Source organism: Haplochromis burtoni, unplaced genomic scaffold (genome assembly GCF_018398535.1).
Source record: "Haplochromis burtoni strain Fernald_Lab_line unplaced genomic scaffold, NCSU_Asbu1 Contig_76, whole genome shotgun sequence".
Lineage (NCBI taxonomy): Eukaryota > Metazoa > Chordata > Actinopteri > Cichliformes > Cichlidae > Haplochromis > Haplochromis burtoni.
The window spans coordinates 719,685-736,119 of record NW_024582437.1 but is presented as its reverse complement, the minus strand read 5'-3'; the positions used below and the strand labels follow the sequence as shown (position 1 = coordinate 736,119).

The 16,435-nt window shown below is 40.8% G+C and overlaps 1 protein-coding gene across 5 annotated transcripts in view; it reads right to left on the bottom strand.

Moving 5' to 3' along the window:
- The window catches only part of dop1a (DOP1 leucine zipper like protein A), a 28,291-nt gene extending 12,013 nt beyond the window's left edge, over nt 1-16,278 (bottom strand). The window contains exons 1-19 of one of the 5 annotated variants that reach the window (XM_014334242.2): nt 16,150-16,278; nt 14,350-14,547; nt 13,995-14,176; nt 13,735-13,905; nt 11,387-11,576; nt 11,132-11,230; nt 10,626-10,725; nt 9,649-9,758; nt 8,788-8,902; nt 8,546-8,666; nt 8,053-8,172; nt 7,319-7,436; nt 6,080-6,109; nt 3,025-3,291; nt 1,316-1,838; nt 892-1,175; nt 655-807; nt 480-580; nt 83-348 (exon numbers count right to left, since the gene is read on the bottom strand). In XM_014334242.2, the coding sequence (XP_014189728.1) occupies nt 83-348; nt 480-580; nt 655-807; nt 892-1,175; nt 1,316-1,838; nt 3,025-3,291; nt 6,080-6,109; nt 7,319-7,436; nt 8,053-8,172; nt 8,546-8,666; nt 8,788-8,902; nt 9,649-9,758; nt 10,626-10,725; nt 11,132-11,230; nt 11,387-11,576; nt 13,735-13,905; nt 13,995-14,176; nt 14,350-14,487 (3,088 nt within the window). In that variant the 5' untranslated portion in view covers nt 14,488-14,547; nt 16,150-16,278. Of the gene's footprint in view, nt 1-82; nt 349-479; nt 581-654; nt 808-891; nt 1,176-1,315; nt 1,839-3,024; nt 3,292-6,079; nt 6,110-7,318; nt 7,437-8,052; nt 8,173-8,545; nt 8,667-8,787; nt 8,903-9,648; nt 9,759-10,243; nt 10,491-10,625; nt 10,726-11,131; nt 11,231-11,386; nt 11,577-13,734; nt 13,906-13,994; nt 14,177-14,349; nt 14,548-15,350; nt 15,566-16,149 lie in introns of those variants that run through there. The other 4 variants (XM_014334245.2, XM_042221853.1, XM_014334246.2 and 1 more) reach the window with 4 other exon arrangements.
- Nucleotides 16,279-16,435: the final 157 nt, after the last annotated feature.

The window sequence follows — 16,435 nt, the reverse complement described above, 5'->3', positions numbered from 1 at the left end:
AAGGAGGAGATAAAAGGAATATTTACATAAAGAACCAAAGTGAAGTCAAAGTTCAAAAAGACAGTTAAAGGTTAGTGCTCACTGTCTGAGAAGCCAGAGTCTCTGTTGTAAATGGGTTCTGATGGCTCCCGTTCAGGCGGTTCAGGGAATGCTTGGGCTAAGTGGCGCTGCGCCTGCACCCTCTGAATGGAGACTCGGTGGGTCTTGGGATGGAGCAAGAGGAGGAGGAGTGGTTCGAGGACCCGGGCAATGTCATGTCTTTGAAGGACCTGATTCAGCCAAGCCCGACCAACTGCACTGGTACATGGATCCCAGTAGCTCAGGCAGTCCAGCATTATGAAGAGAGATCTGAGGGATAAAGACAACAGTAAGACAAAAAAGGTAAGAAAAGGAATTTAAGAAAAAGGGGTCATAAAATCTACTAATGGTGGATACTTTCATCAGCACAATTTCCATATGATCAGCAGTTTCACATGTACCTGTCAAATGTGCGACTAAACGGAGAAGACTTGGTGATGTTCAAATCTCGCGTTAAATGCCACAGCACAGAGAATTTAACGTGGGCCTCCAGATGAATTTGCTGAAACAGAAACATGCTTCAGCATGGATTTCTTTTATCTGATTTTTGCCTGGTAATGTGAGCACTATGCTGACCTTGTCCCTGTGCATGAGTTGCTGGCTGATGACATCCTCGCAGATGCTGGAGGAAGGAACGAGGTTGTGAAGCTGGTAGAAAAGTTCCACACTGCGCTGATGGTGCTGAGGGGTTCCCTCATTCAGCTGGTCCCACAAAATCAGAGCCACCGACTGAGCAAAACATTAAATGGGGTTAAAAAAAATAAAGAAAAAAAAGCCAAATAGTTCCACTGCAATCTGGAACCAGATCTCTACCTTGAAGAAGTCTGTCTTGTCAGCAATGTGCTTTAGGATTCCCTGAGTGAGCGGCGGCCTGATGACTACAGCCACTCGACCCTGGCTTGGACTCATGGGCTGGGTGGACTCGGAGCTGGCGCCAGATGCCACACTTTCAGCAGTAACCATGGCAACAGACTGGGTAAGCCCAACTAGGTCCATGAGGAGGGATATGGCTACACATTGCAGGCTGAAGTCACTGGCCAGGCAACAGGCATCCATCAGCGTCTGGAGCCACAGCGGGAGCCGGACCTGCTCACTCTCTGCATGGATGCAGGAGGGACAGAAAACATGTTAAAGACTTAACATGAATTCGTGTCAACAAACTTTCCTTGTCCTTATTTACAATGATGTACAACTGTATGCACCCATTAGTGCATTTATTAACATAGACTGCACCTACCAAGCAGTTCTTCCTGTCTGGGTGAAGACTTGAGATTCCCCTCTGCAATGTAGACGGGGAAACTGGAGCATTCAAGGAAGAGTTGGCAGGCAGCCGTGAAGGCAGCAATGCACTCTTTCTGGACCATCCCAGAGCCCGAGCAAACCTCTGCATGATCACCATTCTGGGAGCTCTCTGAAACCAGGAGCCCTGATTGTGTCACTTCGCCTCTGTGACCCTCGACTTTGTTCACCTGCCCTGGGATAATGTATAAGGTAATGAGGCGGGAGAGAAACTGCTGGAAGTGCTCCAGACAGCATTGCATGACTGGTTTGTCCAGAGGTTTAGAATGACACGGGCCTGAGGAGCGACGGCCTGTTCTGACTGTGGAGTGCGGATGAGGGGTGTGCTCTGCCTCTTCAGGAACGTCTCCTTGGTATTGGACAAACTCTGTGAAGCCACTCTCAGAGCGACAGCTGGGAGTGTTTTCCACATCCTCGAAGACATCCTCAGTGCCAGGGCCCTCCAGAGTGGAAGGGAGAGTCTATCAAAAAAAAAAGACAAAGGAAGAAAGATTGGCAAAAATGCAGGCACTATCCATCTGTAAGTGGATTATTTTATGAAAAACTCTCAGATTTCTTATTAATGATTTTTTTTTTCTATACAAAACCAAAACAAAGGTATTAAGCTGAATGAAGGGTGCAGAGATATATATAGTAAGGCTGCATACACAGCTGCTGGGCCTGATCTGAGGGAGCATCCTGCTGCAGCGAGACTGACAGACTGAAGTTCTTACATTTCTTTATTCCGGCCAACCTTTGGGGGCCTCGAGGCTTCCTGGGATATATTTTGAGTGAGGTAGCGTGTACATTATGGAGCTTGGACTCAGATGGCATGTTTGCTAGAACGTTCTCTATATGCCCCTCAGAGTGGGTGTAGGGGTGGGGTGTTAACAGTATTCAATGGATGTATGCAGAATATTTCCACTCTGATGGATATGGCAAACCCCAGAGGCATCGCGAGCTAGTTTATTCCTCTACTTCCTCAGAGGAAAAAGCGAGCTGGGCTCAGCTGTTGGGGAACCATCTTCTGCCTTTCTACTTGTCCTCTTTCAAGCCCCTCATGGGTCTCTCTCTCTCTCTTTCTCTCTCGCTCTCTCAACAGTCATGGCCCTCTCCAGCTCTGAGCACTGGACTGACTGAACTTTAAATCATGGCTCACTAGGCTTACAAACACTTAAAACAACCAGGTTGTTGGACAGGGACCAGAAGGACCTCAACAGCCGAAAGCAGCATTTGTTCTGAATAATCTTCAAATGACTTGTGTCGAGGGAGCGTGGAATGGCAGGGCCACCCAGCCAAAGACAGCACAGGCCAGAGGGCTGGCAGAAGGCACCAAGAGGCCCTGTTCATGGACCAGGACACACCATCAGAGCCTAAGCTGATGAGTTTTTGGCCAATAACTTGTAGGGAAAGCCAGTCAAATTAAGGTTTGATCCTTGTGTTTGGCAGCAACAGGGTCTGTTTTTCTAAAGGATCAGAGACTAAACTAAATGATCAACAAAGTCAGAGCTTGGCAGAACACTGACTTCTCTTTTAGTACTTTATTTTTAACTTTGAATCTCTTTACTGCCATTAACCCCGACACTTTCCAATTATTATCTTTTTCCCTTTATCAGGAACTCCAACTCCCTTTTACACCCCTGAAACATTTTGAGACATTGTAATCACCTGTTTGTCCTCCGTGTCTCTGTTTTTGTCCCTTGCTGAGTTTGATGGCTTGCCGATAGAGCTGGAGAGGCCCTGAGCCTGAGGGCCAGATGGCAGGGCAAGAGGGGAGACCAGTGGAGGTTGCACCTTGCTGAGAATCTTGGAGCACAGACGGAGGCAGTGGGTGAGCTCGCCGAGGCCCAGGGCCTGCAGGTGACAGGTCAGGGCTGCTACCATCCGCAACAGCAGTTGAGGGAGATGCTCTGTCTGGATTTCTATGTAGGTCTCCTAAAAAGGTGCAAGGGACCAAAACAGAACTGAGTTGTGGAACTGAATATAATTACTGTGCATTTGAAGGGCTTAGAGGGGAACGTGATATAAAGTTATTACGCCTGTTAGCTATGCTGATGCTGGGCTTTAACTCTACAAAATTGTTAATAGAAGACAGTTTGCTTGATTAAATATTGTTAAATACAAATTCATATATACGACTGAGTATCAAAGGGCAAGTCAGTGGAATATTTGTGTGCTTTCTTTTTAACTTACATGAGGTGTGACCAAAAAAAGTTACAGGCCCACAAATATAAAAAAAAAGTACCCGGTTTAATTTGTCTGAGCTCGTTCATCTTCTTGTGCACCACTTCCACTGCTGCTGCTATTTTTATTGGCTCTATGGAAATCCCATAATGACCACCGTGTACGTCAAACATCGAGCTAAGCTGAGCAGTATTCAGGAACCAGGAGCAGGATTGTTATGATTGTTGTTAATTTAGAGTTTGACTACCGACCTGAGACATCTGAAAAAGGACATTCAGTGGAACCACCCACCACATCGTAATGTTTGTTTACCACTGCAACACAATCTTCGCTCACAACTGGCACTACATGCCACATTATGGCAAGAAATCACTGTTTTGACACACTGGAGGAGATCCAGTACATCACAGAGGCACAAGTGCAAAGGGAGAGAACAGGTCTTCCTCTGAGGGACCTAAAAATAGCAGCAGCACTAAAAACAGTCTGGAAGTGCAGGGAAAAAAACATTTTAGACCAGAAAATTTGAATGTTCCTATTTGTTTATGATCACACCTTGAATCAATAAATTTAGTGTTGTATCGTTTCAGTGAATGACCATGTGCTAATTCTAAAGAAGAAAGAAGTGGAAAATGCTATTTGATACTGTTTATCTGTTTATGTGTGTGCATCTTATATAAAGTCTAAATAAGAAAATAAAACTATCAATTCTAAATTTTTTTACACATCAGAACAGGACAGAATTGGGTAAACACAACCGGATATGAACAACACATGATGTCATTTATTTATTTTACAAGCAAATAAGCCAAAATACAGAAGCAGTGTGAAAGCCAAAGTATATTCTAATTTTTAACAGCTTGTAAACTAGTCCCCTTTAGAAGAAAAAGCATGAAGAAATATTTTTTTGTCTCATCTGTCTATCAAAATGTTTGATAGACAGAATTTGGCCCACTCTTATTCATAATGTTGCCCTAGGTTGTTAAGGTTTGGAGGCATCTATTTATGTACAGCTCTCTTAAAGTCACGCAAAAGCATTTCAATCAGGTTGAGATCAGACTGTGATCGGGCCATTGCAACACCTTGATTCTTTTCTTTTTCAGCCAGTCTGTTGTATTTTTGGGGGGGATCATTATTCTATTACATGCCCCAGTTTCAGTCAGGCTTTAGCTGTCGGACAGATGGCCTCACATTTGACTTTCCTGAGTGTACTTTATTTTTATTTTAACTCGTTTGCATTTTTCTGTGTAATTTAGAATATGAACTACTTTAGGACGTGGTAAATCCTTCCCACCCCCTTTTTTAATCTGTAGTGGTTTAGTCCAGAGCCTGTTTGGCCTTGGCTTAACCTGTTAAATGCTAATTGGTCAGCTTGTTTATTTGTGAATGTGTGACTGGTCCACTTGGATTTCTTCTGTTTCCTGTTTTTTTATTTAAACACAAACTGTTTGATATTTTGTAATGACCCTGATGAAGGTCGCAAGCAGAAACACATTTGTCAACCAATAAAGTTGTTCACTAATAATTTAAGTTTTGTTAGAGTCTTCACGTCATCAGATATTTGTATTCTCCATGCACCTTGGAAGTAGGTGCAGTTGCGCCAGAAAAAAATTGATGATTTTGCTGATTTGGTGTACAGTGGTCCCTCGTTTATCGCGGGAGTTACGTTCTAAAAATGACCCGCGATAGGTGAAATCCGCAAATCAGCCAACTTTATTTTTTATTTTAAAGGTGACCACTGTATTTGTTTTTTATTATATGTGCTGCGTGGTTTTGGGGGTTTTTTGCAATTTTTTGCAGTTTCTCTGAGCACTGCACGGTCTGACATTGTTGTCAATTTTCTGGGACATCCAGCCCTAGACCCCTGTTTTCGCCATCATAGTTCTTTTGATGGCGAAAACAGTAAATAGGTACTTTGTTTGCTTCTGCATTTTGGGTTAGATTTTACTCATCTAAGATTACATTTACCCAGTTTTAAGAGCTGCTTATTATTAACTTTCTTTTCTTTACCTTTAGTTCAATAGTTCAAATGGAAGAAAATTGTAGTTTTGTCATTAAATGTATTAAATCTATGCAAGTTGGAAAGTATTTTTACTCAACACAGAGGTTTTATAAAACAAAAAAGGCTAACAAAACATATTATAGCACAAGCATTAACTCAAAGAGTAAAATAAAAGGGTCATATTTCTTAATAAATATGTCAGCACTGCAGTAGCATATAACTGCTTGCATGCTTAAGGAAAAAAAAAAAAAAGCACATACACACTGGGCAGTGATTTCATTTTCACAAGATCCACACCAAACAGCCATGTTAAGCTTGCAACACATGTGATGGTATGTCATAATCCATTGGGATCATGTTTATTTCATTTGGGATTAAAATGACATTAAGTGACAACAAGTCAGTCAATTTGAAATGATCAGTCAAAGCAGGGAGGCAACAAAGACGGCCTGAGGGATGTTGGCAGGACGTTGCAGAAATGTTATCGTAGCCTCAGTGAAGCAGGGTGAGGTGAAAAAGCAGGAAAGAGCAGTACTTTACCTGGCAGATTACCCTCATGCTTCTAGTAGGCTTCAAGGAGAAAGAGCAGATAGTTTGAACAGACAGGAGCGAGCAGAGAACGGGCAACACAGCACTCTCACAACATTCTCTCTTTATACACATACACCTGTACGCACGCACACACACACACGTGCGTACACACACGCACACACACACGCACACACACACGCACACGCACACACACACACACGCACACACACAAGCTTTTAAACAGGGTAATAAAAGAGTGTGGGATTTCCAAACCATTCAGATTGGAAATTCAGTCTAGACAAGCATAATTTTACAAAGATGCAAACAATAGTTTTGGCAGGAAAATGAAACACACAGGCTTTTAGAACCTGTGCAGTGATGGCACACAAACACACAGAACAGACAGGAGGAAGGCACACACCCGAGTGGTGGCCGTAACATCCCACAGACTGGATGTTACAGAAACAGATCTGAAGGACAAATCTGACAACATGGGTGCAGAATTGTTAATAGCGAAAGTACTTGTAGGGGACATACTGGATAAAAAGAAAGTATGTGAGCCAAGAGAGAGAGAGACTGAGACTCAAAGCCCAGCAGGGTGACAAAGTACTGTAGGAGAGAGACGACAGGTTGTACTAGAGATGCAACACCTATTAAAGACAGAAACTAAAACATGAAGGTACGGTAATAAAAGAAAGAGCACAGGGCGTCAAAGGAACCTAACACTGCTGTAGTATGAAGCAGACAATGGAGATACTGGACAATGAAAATAACATGTAGAAATGCATGTACAGCTACACGTCTGCTGCTACCTGCAATAATAGGAACACTCTATACAAAAGGAAGACACGCTTCAAACTGCAATGTTTCTGCCATCTATCAGAGTCGGCTCCAAATATGAGCTGGGTGCTGCTCCTAACGTTAAGAGAGCAAAGTCACTAACAAATTTGTTTCAATTAAAACCTTGAAATTGTATGTGGTGTCAACACTCATTTAATTTCAATGATATTGGTACGGACTACAAAACCTCAGATCACTGAAGTTTTGTAGTGTTAAATAAATAAATCTGTAAATGACAAAGTAGCACACAGAAAATAATACAATTGATAAGAAAGCATGAAAATGCTTAGAAATGAGTGAAGGAAGGAAGGAAGAAAGAAAGGAAGGAAGAAAGAAAGAAAGAAAGAAAGAAAGAAAGAAAGAAAGAAAGAAAGAAAGAAAGAAAGAAAGAAAGAAAGAAACACTCACCAGGGAAACAATATCCAGCAGAAAATCTACCAGCTGACAGAACTCAACCAATAAGAGCTCAGGAGGATCTGCACTCGCAACATGCCGTGTTGCAGTTGCACTGCTGTTCACTGTCCGCCTGCAACAGGGAAACATATCTACTTAAATGTTAGGAACATTTTTTTGCTAAAATGAGAAACATCCTGTCTCTGAGTGAAGCTGAAAAACTAAGAAAGCATTTGTCACTTTTAGACTGGACTGTAATTCCTTTAGTTTCAGTTAATAAAACACCCTGAAAAAGACTCGTGCTGATCCAAAATGTCACAGTGAGAGTACTAATGAGGATGAGAAAGAGAGATAGAGTCTTTTTTTTGTTGGCTCCCTGTGAAATCCAGCTTTTTGATAAAGCATATAGTTAGGACTGGAGAGTAGGTGACCCTGAACCATCTCTTAGTTATGCTGCTATGGGCGCTTACTCCTTCCCCCCCAAAAAAAATAAATGTTTTTTTAAATCTAATATTGCACATCCTCCAGCATTAAGCACCTTGAAACAACAGCTGTTATGAACTGAATTAGCTCCCACTACTGGCTGAAGAGAGCTTTACCACCACAATGAAAACCAAACAAGAATGAAGCATCAAAAGCAAGACAGCAAATTTAGTTTTTAACAGATTTACACATTTTGATATCAGCAAGATGTGCCTCAATTGCCTTAATTGTATTTTGTATGTCAACATTTATCTTAATATACAAACCTGCAGCACTCCTCAAACCAGTGAGCAATGTAGTCCCACATGTAGTACGGCTCAAACGAATTAAACAGCAAATTGGCTGTTTTAATCAGTTCTGCCGTCTTCTTGTTCTCCCGCAGTTTACTGAGAAAGAAGTCAATATTAGCATCATTAGCAAATTCTATTTGTCATTCATTGTCCAGCTTGGAAAAAAAAAATACCGTATACTCACAGAGGGGATCTCACTGACAAAAGTCCTTTCAGCCAAAGTTAACTAATGTGCTCCTGTCACTGTCTTGCCATTAACAGTCTGACCTAATGTATCTGACTGGATGGTTTAAAGTGATTTATGTATTTAATGTACTACTTTTGCTGCGTAAGCTTTATATTGTAAGTCCATATTTCACTATACCAGAGTCCACCGTCACTGTTAAATGAGCTGACAAATAAATGAGGCTTTATTTATCATCCCTCATGTCTCAACAGTAAAGAAGGTCGAGTAGTGGATCAGACAGACCTGCTGAGGTGTGTGTGATCTTTGCTGAAGGGACTCTGGTTTTGGAGGTCCAGCTCTGTTCTGCACTGTGTGTGCAAAGTTCGAAACACCTCGATCAGAACGTCTTCCAGGATAGCAGGCCCTTGGATGACACACAAGCAGAGTGTGTGGACACATTCAAAAATCAGACTATTTATATAACACATAGTGCATATAGGACACTAATTAGACTTCTATTATCTCAACACTAATAAACTGGTTACCAAGCTCTGGTTTGTCCAGTAGACTGATCAGGATGCGAAATGGCTTGAGGTCATGCATGAGGATGCTCTCCTCCTCTCCGCCTCGAGCCTTACCCTGCAAAATCCCCACCATTGCCTGAAAAAATAACCCCACGCATCCACACACACACACACACTTTATTACTGCAAGAATCATAAAATATAATTTATATTCATTTGATTTTCATATTTGTTTTTTTTTCCATTATGTTTGTCAGAACCAATTTTGTCTTCACAGTGTCGCCCTCTCATTTTTTTCCTCTTTCTGTATGTGACGTGTGTGTTTCACGCTTCGTCTGCCACATCACTGGCAAAGCCGTGGAACAGACGGTCCCTGTAGTACTGACCATATCCCTACGGAGGGAACTCTGATTAACTATCTGAGCAGATGGCGAAGGAGGAAATATATATACATATATATATATAAATAAATAAAAGAGACAAAAAAATAAATTAAAAAAATTAAATAAAATGTAAAAATAAAACTGCTGCTGGCTGCTCTCTGTGCCCACTGTGAATACCAGAGCACATCACTGAGTTGTTTTTAGCATGGCAGGGCAGATTACACAAGAACTGAGCTGTCTTCAAAGTGCTGGCTGCTGGGAATAGTAGCAGGACATACAGTATCTGCACAGCTAGGGAGAGGTGTGGGATAAGGATAAAGGGGGTTGAAAAAAACTGTGTAGCACACAAAAAACAACAACAAAAGATTTTCCCCCCACCATACTGCAGACATGTCTAGTCTCAAGAGACATTGTTTGGGGAATATTTCGAAAATCAGTTTTACACAAAAAACAATTTTTCCATTTGTGACCTGATTATGCAGTCAGCCTGAAAGCTCACCTGGACCAGCATGTCCTTAGAGAAGGTGTTGAAGTAGTGGCTAGCGTGCTCCTCCGGGTTGCTCTGTCGAGTGCTACGGGGGCCTATTATCACCCCATTGTTGTCAAAGCCTTTAAAGAAAAAAGTCGTATACTTAGATTCACATTAACATTCAGAAAAAATTCTATAACACTCAAGCACAGGAAAAGGTGTAAACCCTTTGTTAAAAGAGGAACAAATAGAGGGTGAGTCTCTCACTGAGATAAACCTGTGTGTTTTATAGCTTCTTTTACAGTTAGTGGCTGCTCAAGCATTAGTAATATTTCAGCCTCAAATGCAGATCAAGATTTACTAAGTGTGACTAGATTAGACTGGGTCAATCTCCAAAATGACTGAATAATAAAACCAAAACAACATAGGTGCTGCTGACTGAATACTAATCACACTCTCCTGTTTACCTCAACATAAGACTCAGCCTGATTTGTTCCTTCATCATTTCTGTCATTCAGAAATGTTTGTATTTAATGCATTTAACATTGTAAGCTTGCACAGTGCTTTACTTAAAAAGAGTGGGCAGATTCACTTAGTGTCGCCTTTTAATCATGCTGATACTTACCAGTGTGTTTGCCCGCAGTAAGTTGCAAACAAGAAAAAATAAAGTAAGACAACAGCCAAAGCAGATACAAGCTTAATGTATTTTGTTAAAAACAGTGTGCACACAGAAGGAGAGTGTGTTTAAAGCTTTGTGTCTCAGGATTCCTGCCACGGTCTGTGAAACTTGTCTGTTAGTCCTCTTGTATTTACATGAAAGTGGATTTAAGGCTAAGAGTAAATAGTAAGAGTAAAAGTAACCAATTCTTAAGAACCATGCACTTTGACAAATACAGGAAAATCTGGAAAATATCCCCTTATTTCTACAATATTCCACAACTGACATGATGAGTACAAACAGTGATGCATCCGAGTGTCAGTACTGTGTCTGAGCATGGATTTCGCACCCAGGAGCCAGGCGTAGAGTCTGCGGTTGAGGGACATGTCTCTTCTCAAAACCACATGCAAAGCTGCTGACAGGATCCGGATCATGTCAGGGCGAGTTGCCTGAACACAACACACAACAGACCACAATATTTGTCATTGTGTATTTGTCCTTTTTGCACAGATTATATGGTTTTACACACAAACACAAAGACAATCAAGGCCATCCTAGCCCTGCCAGATCCAGAAATGTTTTTGAGGTGAAGAATTTAACAAGCAGCCAGCAACAGTCACCAAGCTAGCTGCCTAAACAGCCTCCTTGTGATCAGATACACACACACGCATGCATGTGCAGATGCACAGAAAGACCCAAAGAAACACCTTTAGATTTGAAACAACAAAAAACAAGAACAATAATACTAATGTTACAACGGATATATTATTATGAGAAGTCCATAGATACTTCAGTCTAAAGCAGACTCAGGGAAACACTGTTATCATACTGCACAGACCACGCTACTTCCCCTACCTGGCTCATATGAAAGGGGAAGCAGAAGAGGATCAGGTCCAGAGTGCTCCTCTGTACTAAAACACTGGAGTCCTGGACTGACGTACTGACTGCCTCCACCTGGCAAGAACAGAAACAGAATATTATCCAGCCAGCCCAATCCACTCTAAGCTGTAGTGCATTTTTTTTAACTAGTGCTCTCACTGAGAGGGTCAAGACCTATATTTTTAATTGAAGAACATGCAATGCTGTCATGAGGAATTATCTGCCACGTACCATGAGCTCGATGTCACTACCCATGACATAAAGCTGGTCCTCCATGGAGAGCTTACGGTTGAGGTGCAGAAGTACAAAGGATACCCCGGGGAGACGCACAGAGGGGCTGGTCAGGATGCTGCCCCACAAGGCACTGTAGAAAGCCGACTGTTCCACGGCTGCAGCCACCTTTTCCAACAGGGTGTTGGTTCTACAGGAAGCACAGACGGGTCACAGGGACCAGCCTTAGTAAGCACACACCAACCTTTACCTCTAACTGGCCTGGCGCTAGAAATGATGCAGTCCACAATGCACAGCTGGTACTAAGAAGTAAAAGTCTTTGTCTACATGAGCATCTAAAAATCCCAAAGTAAAGGGGGTTTATATGAGATCCACCACAACCAGGAATCTGAGAACTCCAGAAAGCAAGTGTTCACATTCTCACACTACACCTTAATTATCATATTGCCAATCAAGAAATAAGATATATGTATTACTAATGCAACTATATAATTAGTAGTATTGATAATGTTATTGCTATTTTTCCAACAAGATTTAACTGAGAAACAATCCAAGTTAAATAACAAACCATCATAATTTATTAGTCATTACCGAGTCTTCTCTGAAGAGAGCATTCACTGAGACACAGCAGATAACACGGCCCAATAGTGGTGTAACGTCTACTGAACTAACAAGAAGGCAGTATGTTTGTGTTTCACTTCAGTTTTGTTTCAGTTAGTTTCAAATGTTACGGCTTGCATCGTTCAGTTTAGCTTTCATTGTTATTACATTGTTAAGTACTCTGAAAAAAATATTTCTTTAGAGTAGCTGAAAACAGTCTCATTGTTAGATTTTAGTCTTTTTAATTATTCTAAAATAGCTGGTATGTATCAGGGGCAAGATATATGAAGTTCTGAATAAATATTAAAGTGCCAACACAACACTGTGGAAATAATTTATAATCATGTAGACAAATATGAATTGTAAGAGCCACATTAAGATGCATATCTTATTTTTTGCTTTATAAAACTTTTTTTTTTTAATTATATGCATAAATATATCCACCATAGCCTACTGATAAATCTGTGAAATCTGTTTTCACATATTTAACCATAATAACAAAGAATGAAGATATGTTAAAGTTATGACTACATTAAATTTTGTTTATTTTGAAAGCTTTTTTTATTTTATTTCAGGTAACCAAAACATTTAAAAAAATTATTTTTTTGTTTAATTTTAGGTAAAATATAATTTAACTATAATAACCTTGCACACAAGGTTTATAAGACATAAGTTAGTTCTTAGGTTATAATGCAACATGAGAAAGAAAATACTGAAACAACAACAAAAATAAATACATAAAACAACCTCCTTTTAAAAGTAATTTGACAGAAGCAAAATCTGTTCAGAAAGGAATCACAATGATAATGTATATACAATTACTATACAATTACAGGCTGAAAAGACAGCCAACATTCAGATATGCCATAAATAGGCACATTTGTATTCACAAATATTAATTCCATACGGTATTACTAACTGAGACACTGTAACAAAATGGCACCACCGTTTGCATTGGAAACACCTATGCGTTTCCTACTAGAGCATGCTGAAAGTCTACTATATATACTGTAGGCCAGTAGTACCATCATAGTTTAACTGGAACTGGAGCGCCCCCTAGGGTTTACTTTGCACAGGATGAATACATTTCTGAATACCTGGCCTATCATTTGCCAATAAATGCTAAGATAGTCTTTTGATTTGATTGAACAAATGAAAAGAATAGATGCCTACTTTCAGTTTTCAGGACAATCTTAGACTGTTTCAATGATCATTATGAGACATGAAAATACATCGGTCTAAAGTCCACACTAAGTCTCAGGCTATCCTCGGTTAGTAATAGTGATGTTGCAATGACTCACATACCTCATTTATCATTCATATGATCTATTATCACTTCCTTTCCACATTAGGCAATAAAATGCATTCTTGTAATGGGCTATCACAGCAATTTAACTCTTTAAACCCTAGTGTATCGTATTTAATATGTGTGTTTTTGAGAGTTTTTGAGACTTCTATAGCATCAGCGTGACTTTTTTGTACCCTAAAAAAATGACATAATTTGCATGACACATTTTAATGACTAAATTGCAAAAATATGCCTTGTGTAGCAAATGTTACACAAATTAAAACTCATATATATGCAGATTGAAATTTAACATATTTTCATATAGTTTGTCTAAAAGGTTCAACAAACACTCCATTATCAAAAAATTAAAGATTTCTGGCAGTTATTTCATGGTTTAGTTAAGGGCTACTGTGCACGTCACCATCATTCCAAGTGTTACTTTTTGTGTTCCTATTCTCACCTGTCATAGTACTCAGAGCCCTCCTCCAGACCAGGTAGGACCCCAGTCAATAGTCCCTGCAGGCCTGGCTTCAGGGTCTTTCCCAGGGGCAGGTAGTAGGTCTCATACAGCCCCAGTAGAACAGGCTTCACTGACATAGCAGCATTGGAAAGTAAAGGGAAAAGCCCAGCACTGTGGAGGGAAACGGCAGATGTTTATTGCTACCCACCTAAAAACCTTGTGACTATCTTGCTTTTTGAGATCTGACAGTGCAGTATTACCTATAAAGAAAAAGGTCTTTGGCCAGCCTCTTAGGTCCTATGATCTTGAAGATGATTTCATAGGTCTCCAAGGCCTTGCGGTGGACCCCGCTAGGTAGGGCAGGGTGGAGGCATTGGGCCAACCGTTTGCCTATTGTCAGCTTCTTAGGAACCACTTGGTATTTTGCATTATTCTGCAGAACCTGAGACAGGATTTGAAAACTGACAGCTGGAACGCTTTTCCGTACAAATCATAGAACCAAAACAAGTGAAACTAAGGCCATTGTACAGACCTGTCTGCATTCCTGTTACTTATACAGATGCAGTTAGGCAACAAAGCAATCTTTAGAAGAAGCTGAGCCTATAGAACTCTTACCTTATTGAGTTTGCCCAGTGCAGAGATGAGGTCTGCCCACTCACTGGAGTACTCAAAGTTCTTGAGGGCCTTGTCCACTGCTGCACCATAATTCCTGTACTTGGAGTCACCGAGCAGCTCCAGTTCCTCTGCATTCATTCTCCTGGATGGTAATGTTATGCTAATGTAAAACACCAGCCACACATATGTACATCACACCTGCAATAAAAGAAAGACAACACGAATGGTGATATTAAGCCAAAGTGTTATCCTCTCCGTGCCTTATCATGAAACAAGAAGCCTGAGCCTGCAGTATCAATTAAATGTTCAGATAGCTCCAGAGTGGAGCTGGAGCCATTTTATCGAATCAGTCTGACATGAGTAGCCATTATCGTATTTACTCTTAGGAATGAAACACGGCAGCAGACACGGTGACCTTCCCACAAACATCTGCAGAGTTTAGAGAAGGAGATGACGCTGCTGCTGTGAGTCCTACAAGGCAATAGTTCAAGAAATCCTATTGTCTAAAAGGAATGGGGTTCCAATAAGCAGATTCCTGAGGCTGGTTAACAGGAGAGGGATGAGTCTGACTAGAAATTTATGAGTAACGGCCTAACCGTGAAATGGCCTTTTGTTTACACACAAGCAGCTGTCAGGTCTGCTCCCTGTGTTACAAAGCACTATACAGGCTGACAAACCACCATTAAATCCATAAATACTGTTAGACCGGGAAAAATTCCCTTCTCTTTATATGGCATTTTACACATAAAAATTCCTAAAAACCCTAATAACATTCAAAATGCATTGCAACATTAATAAACGCATCCCCTCTTTCTTAGAATACACCAAAGCTGCTGATCACACTTTACTTAAATTTGGATATGAATGCATCTGACGCACACATTCATCATATAACTAATCTGAATAGTTTGGAAAAAATGTAAAACAATGTCGTCAGTATACACATTTATACATATGCTGACAAAGCTGTATACACTAATAACACTGCAATATGCCAATACCTGCGCAATAACACTCATCTTCTGAGTGACATCCTGTGTTTTTTCCTCTGAAATTTGTAGTGTAGCAGCTGAAAGTGACAAGTGGAATCAGTGGGAGAAACTGATGTTAGACAAGTCACATATTACATGTGTACTATATGGCTATCTGCACTTGTTTATTTACATCTATAGTGGGTTTAAAGCCATAGACTTTTTCTAGACCAGGCCCTCTTGTCTTGTTAGAGGAGGGATCGTGACACAAGTAGCAATATAGGCGTATCGGTGAGCCTTCCTCCACAATGCGGTCATTACTAATTAATGTTATTAATCACACCTGTGTTTCTTCTGACGTCACGTCAAAATGCCCTCCGTAAAAAACCGAACCAAGTATAGCCGTTTTTCTCCACCTAGGAGAAGCAGACTTTCACTTGGGCTGAGGTGGCTGTGTAGTTTAAATTTCAGGGAAATGTAAAGTTACGATAAGGAGCTAGCTCTGAAACCTGGCAGTTGTGCTCTCAGACTTCAGTACAGCTTTCAGCAATGAAAACAACAACAACACCCCCACAGTGGAGCAGTACCTCTCTCCTGTGCGATGGTTGCTGCTACCAAAGTATGACAACGTAATGCTACCTGAATAACTACCCTTTTACACACGGAATATTCCCGAAACATTACAACTAACCCCATTACCGTTACTGCCTGTTACAGTAACATTCCTGCTAGCAGCCACAACATCATTAGCCAGGTGAGGTTATTTCAGCCAGCGCAGGTCGTGTGACACTTTATAACGTTGAAATTGAAGAACACATAAGAAGCTTACCTTTGTAGGGCACTGACAAACGACTGTCATTCATTCGTGTATCCCGTTAAACGAGGAAAAACCAGCTGACAGCATCAATAATGAGTCGAAAGCTAGCTAATGTTGGTAGCAGGTTGTTTTAAATGATGGGCCCGGCTACTGTATCAGCCGTTCATGCGAACAACAAATCAGACCCGTTGACAAGATGGCTTTGGAAGCAGACAATAGGTAATTATATTCTACATATTCTTTTTTTTCTCTTAGGGTTGCTGTGTGAATATAACAGCGGCGAGCGCATCGGTGAGCT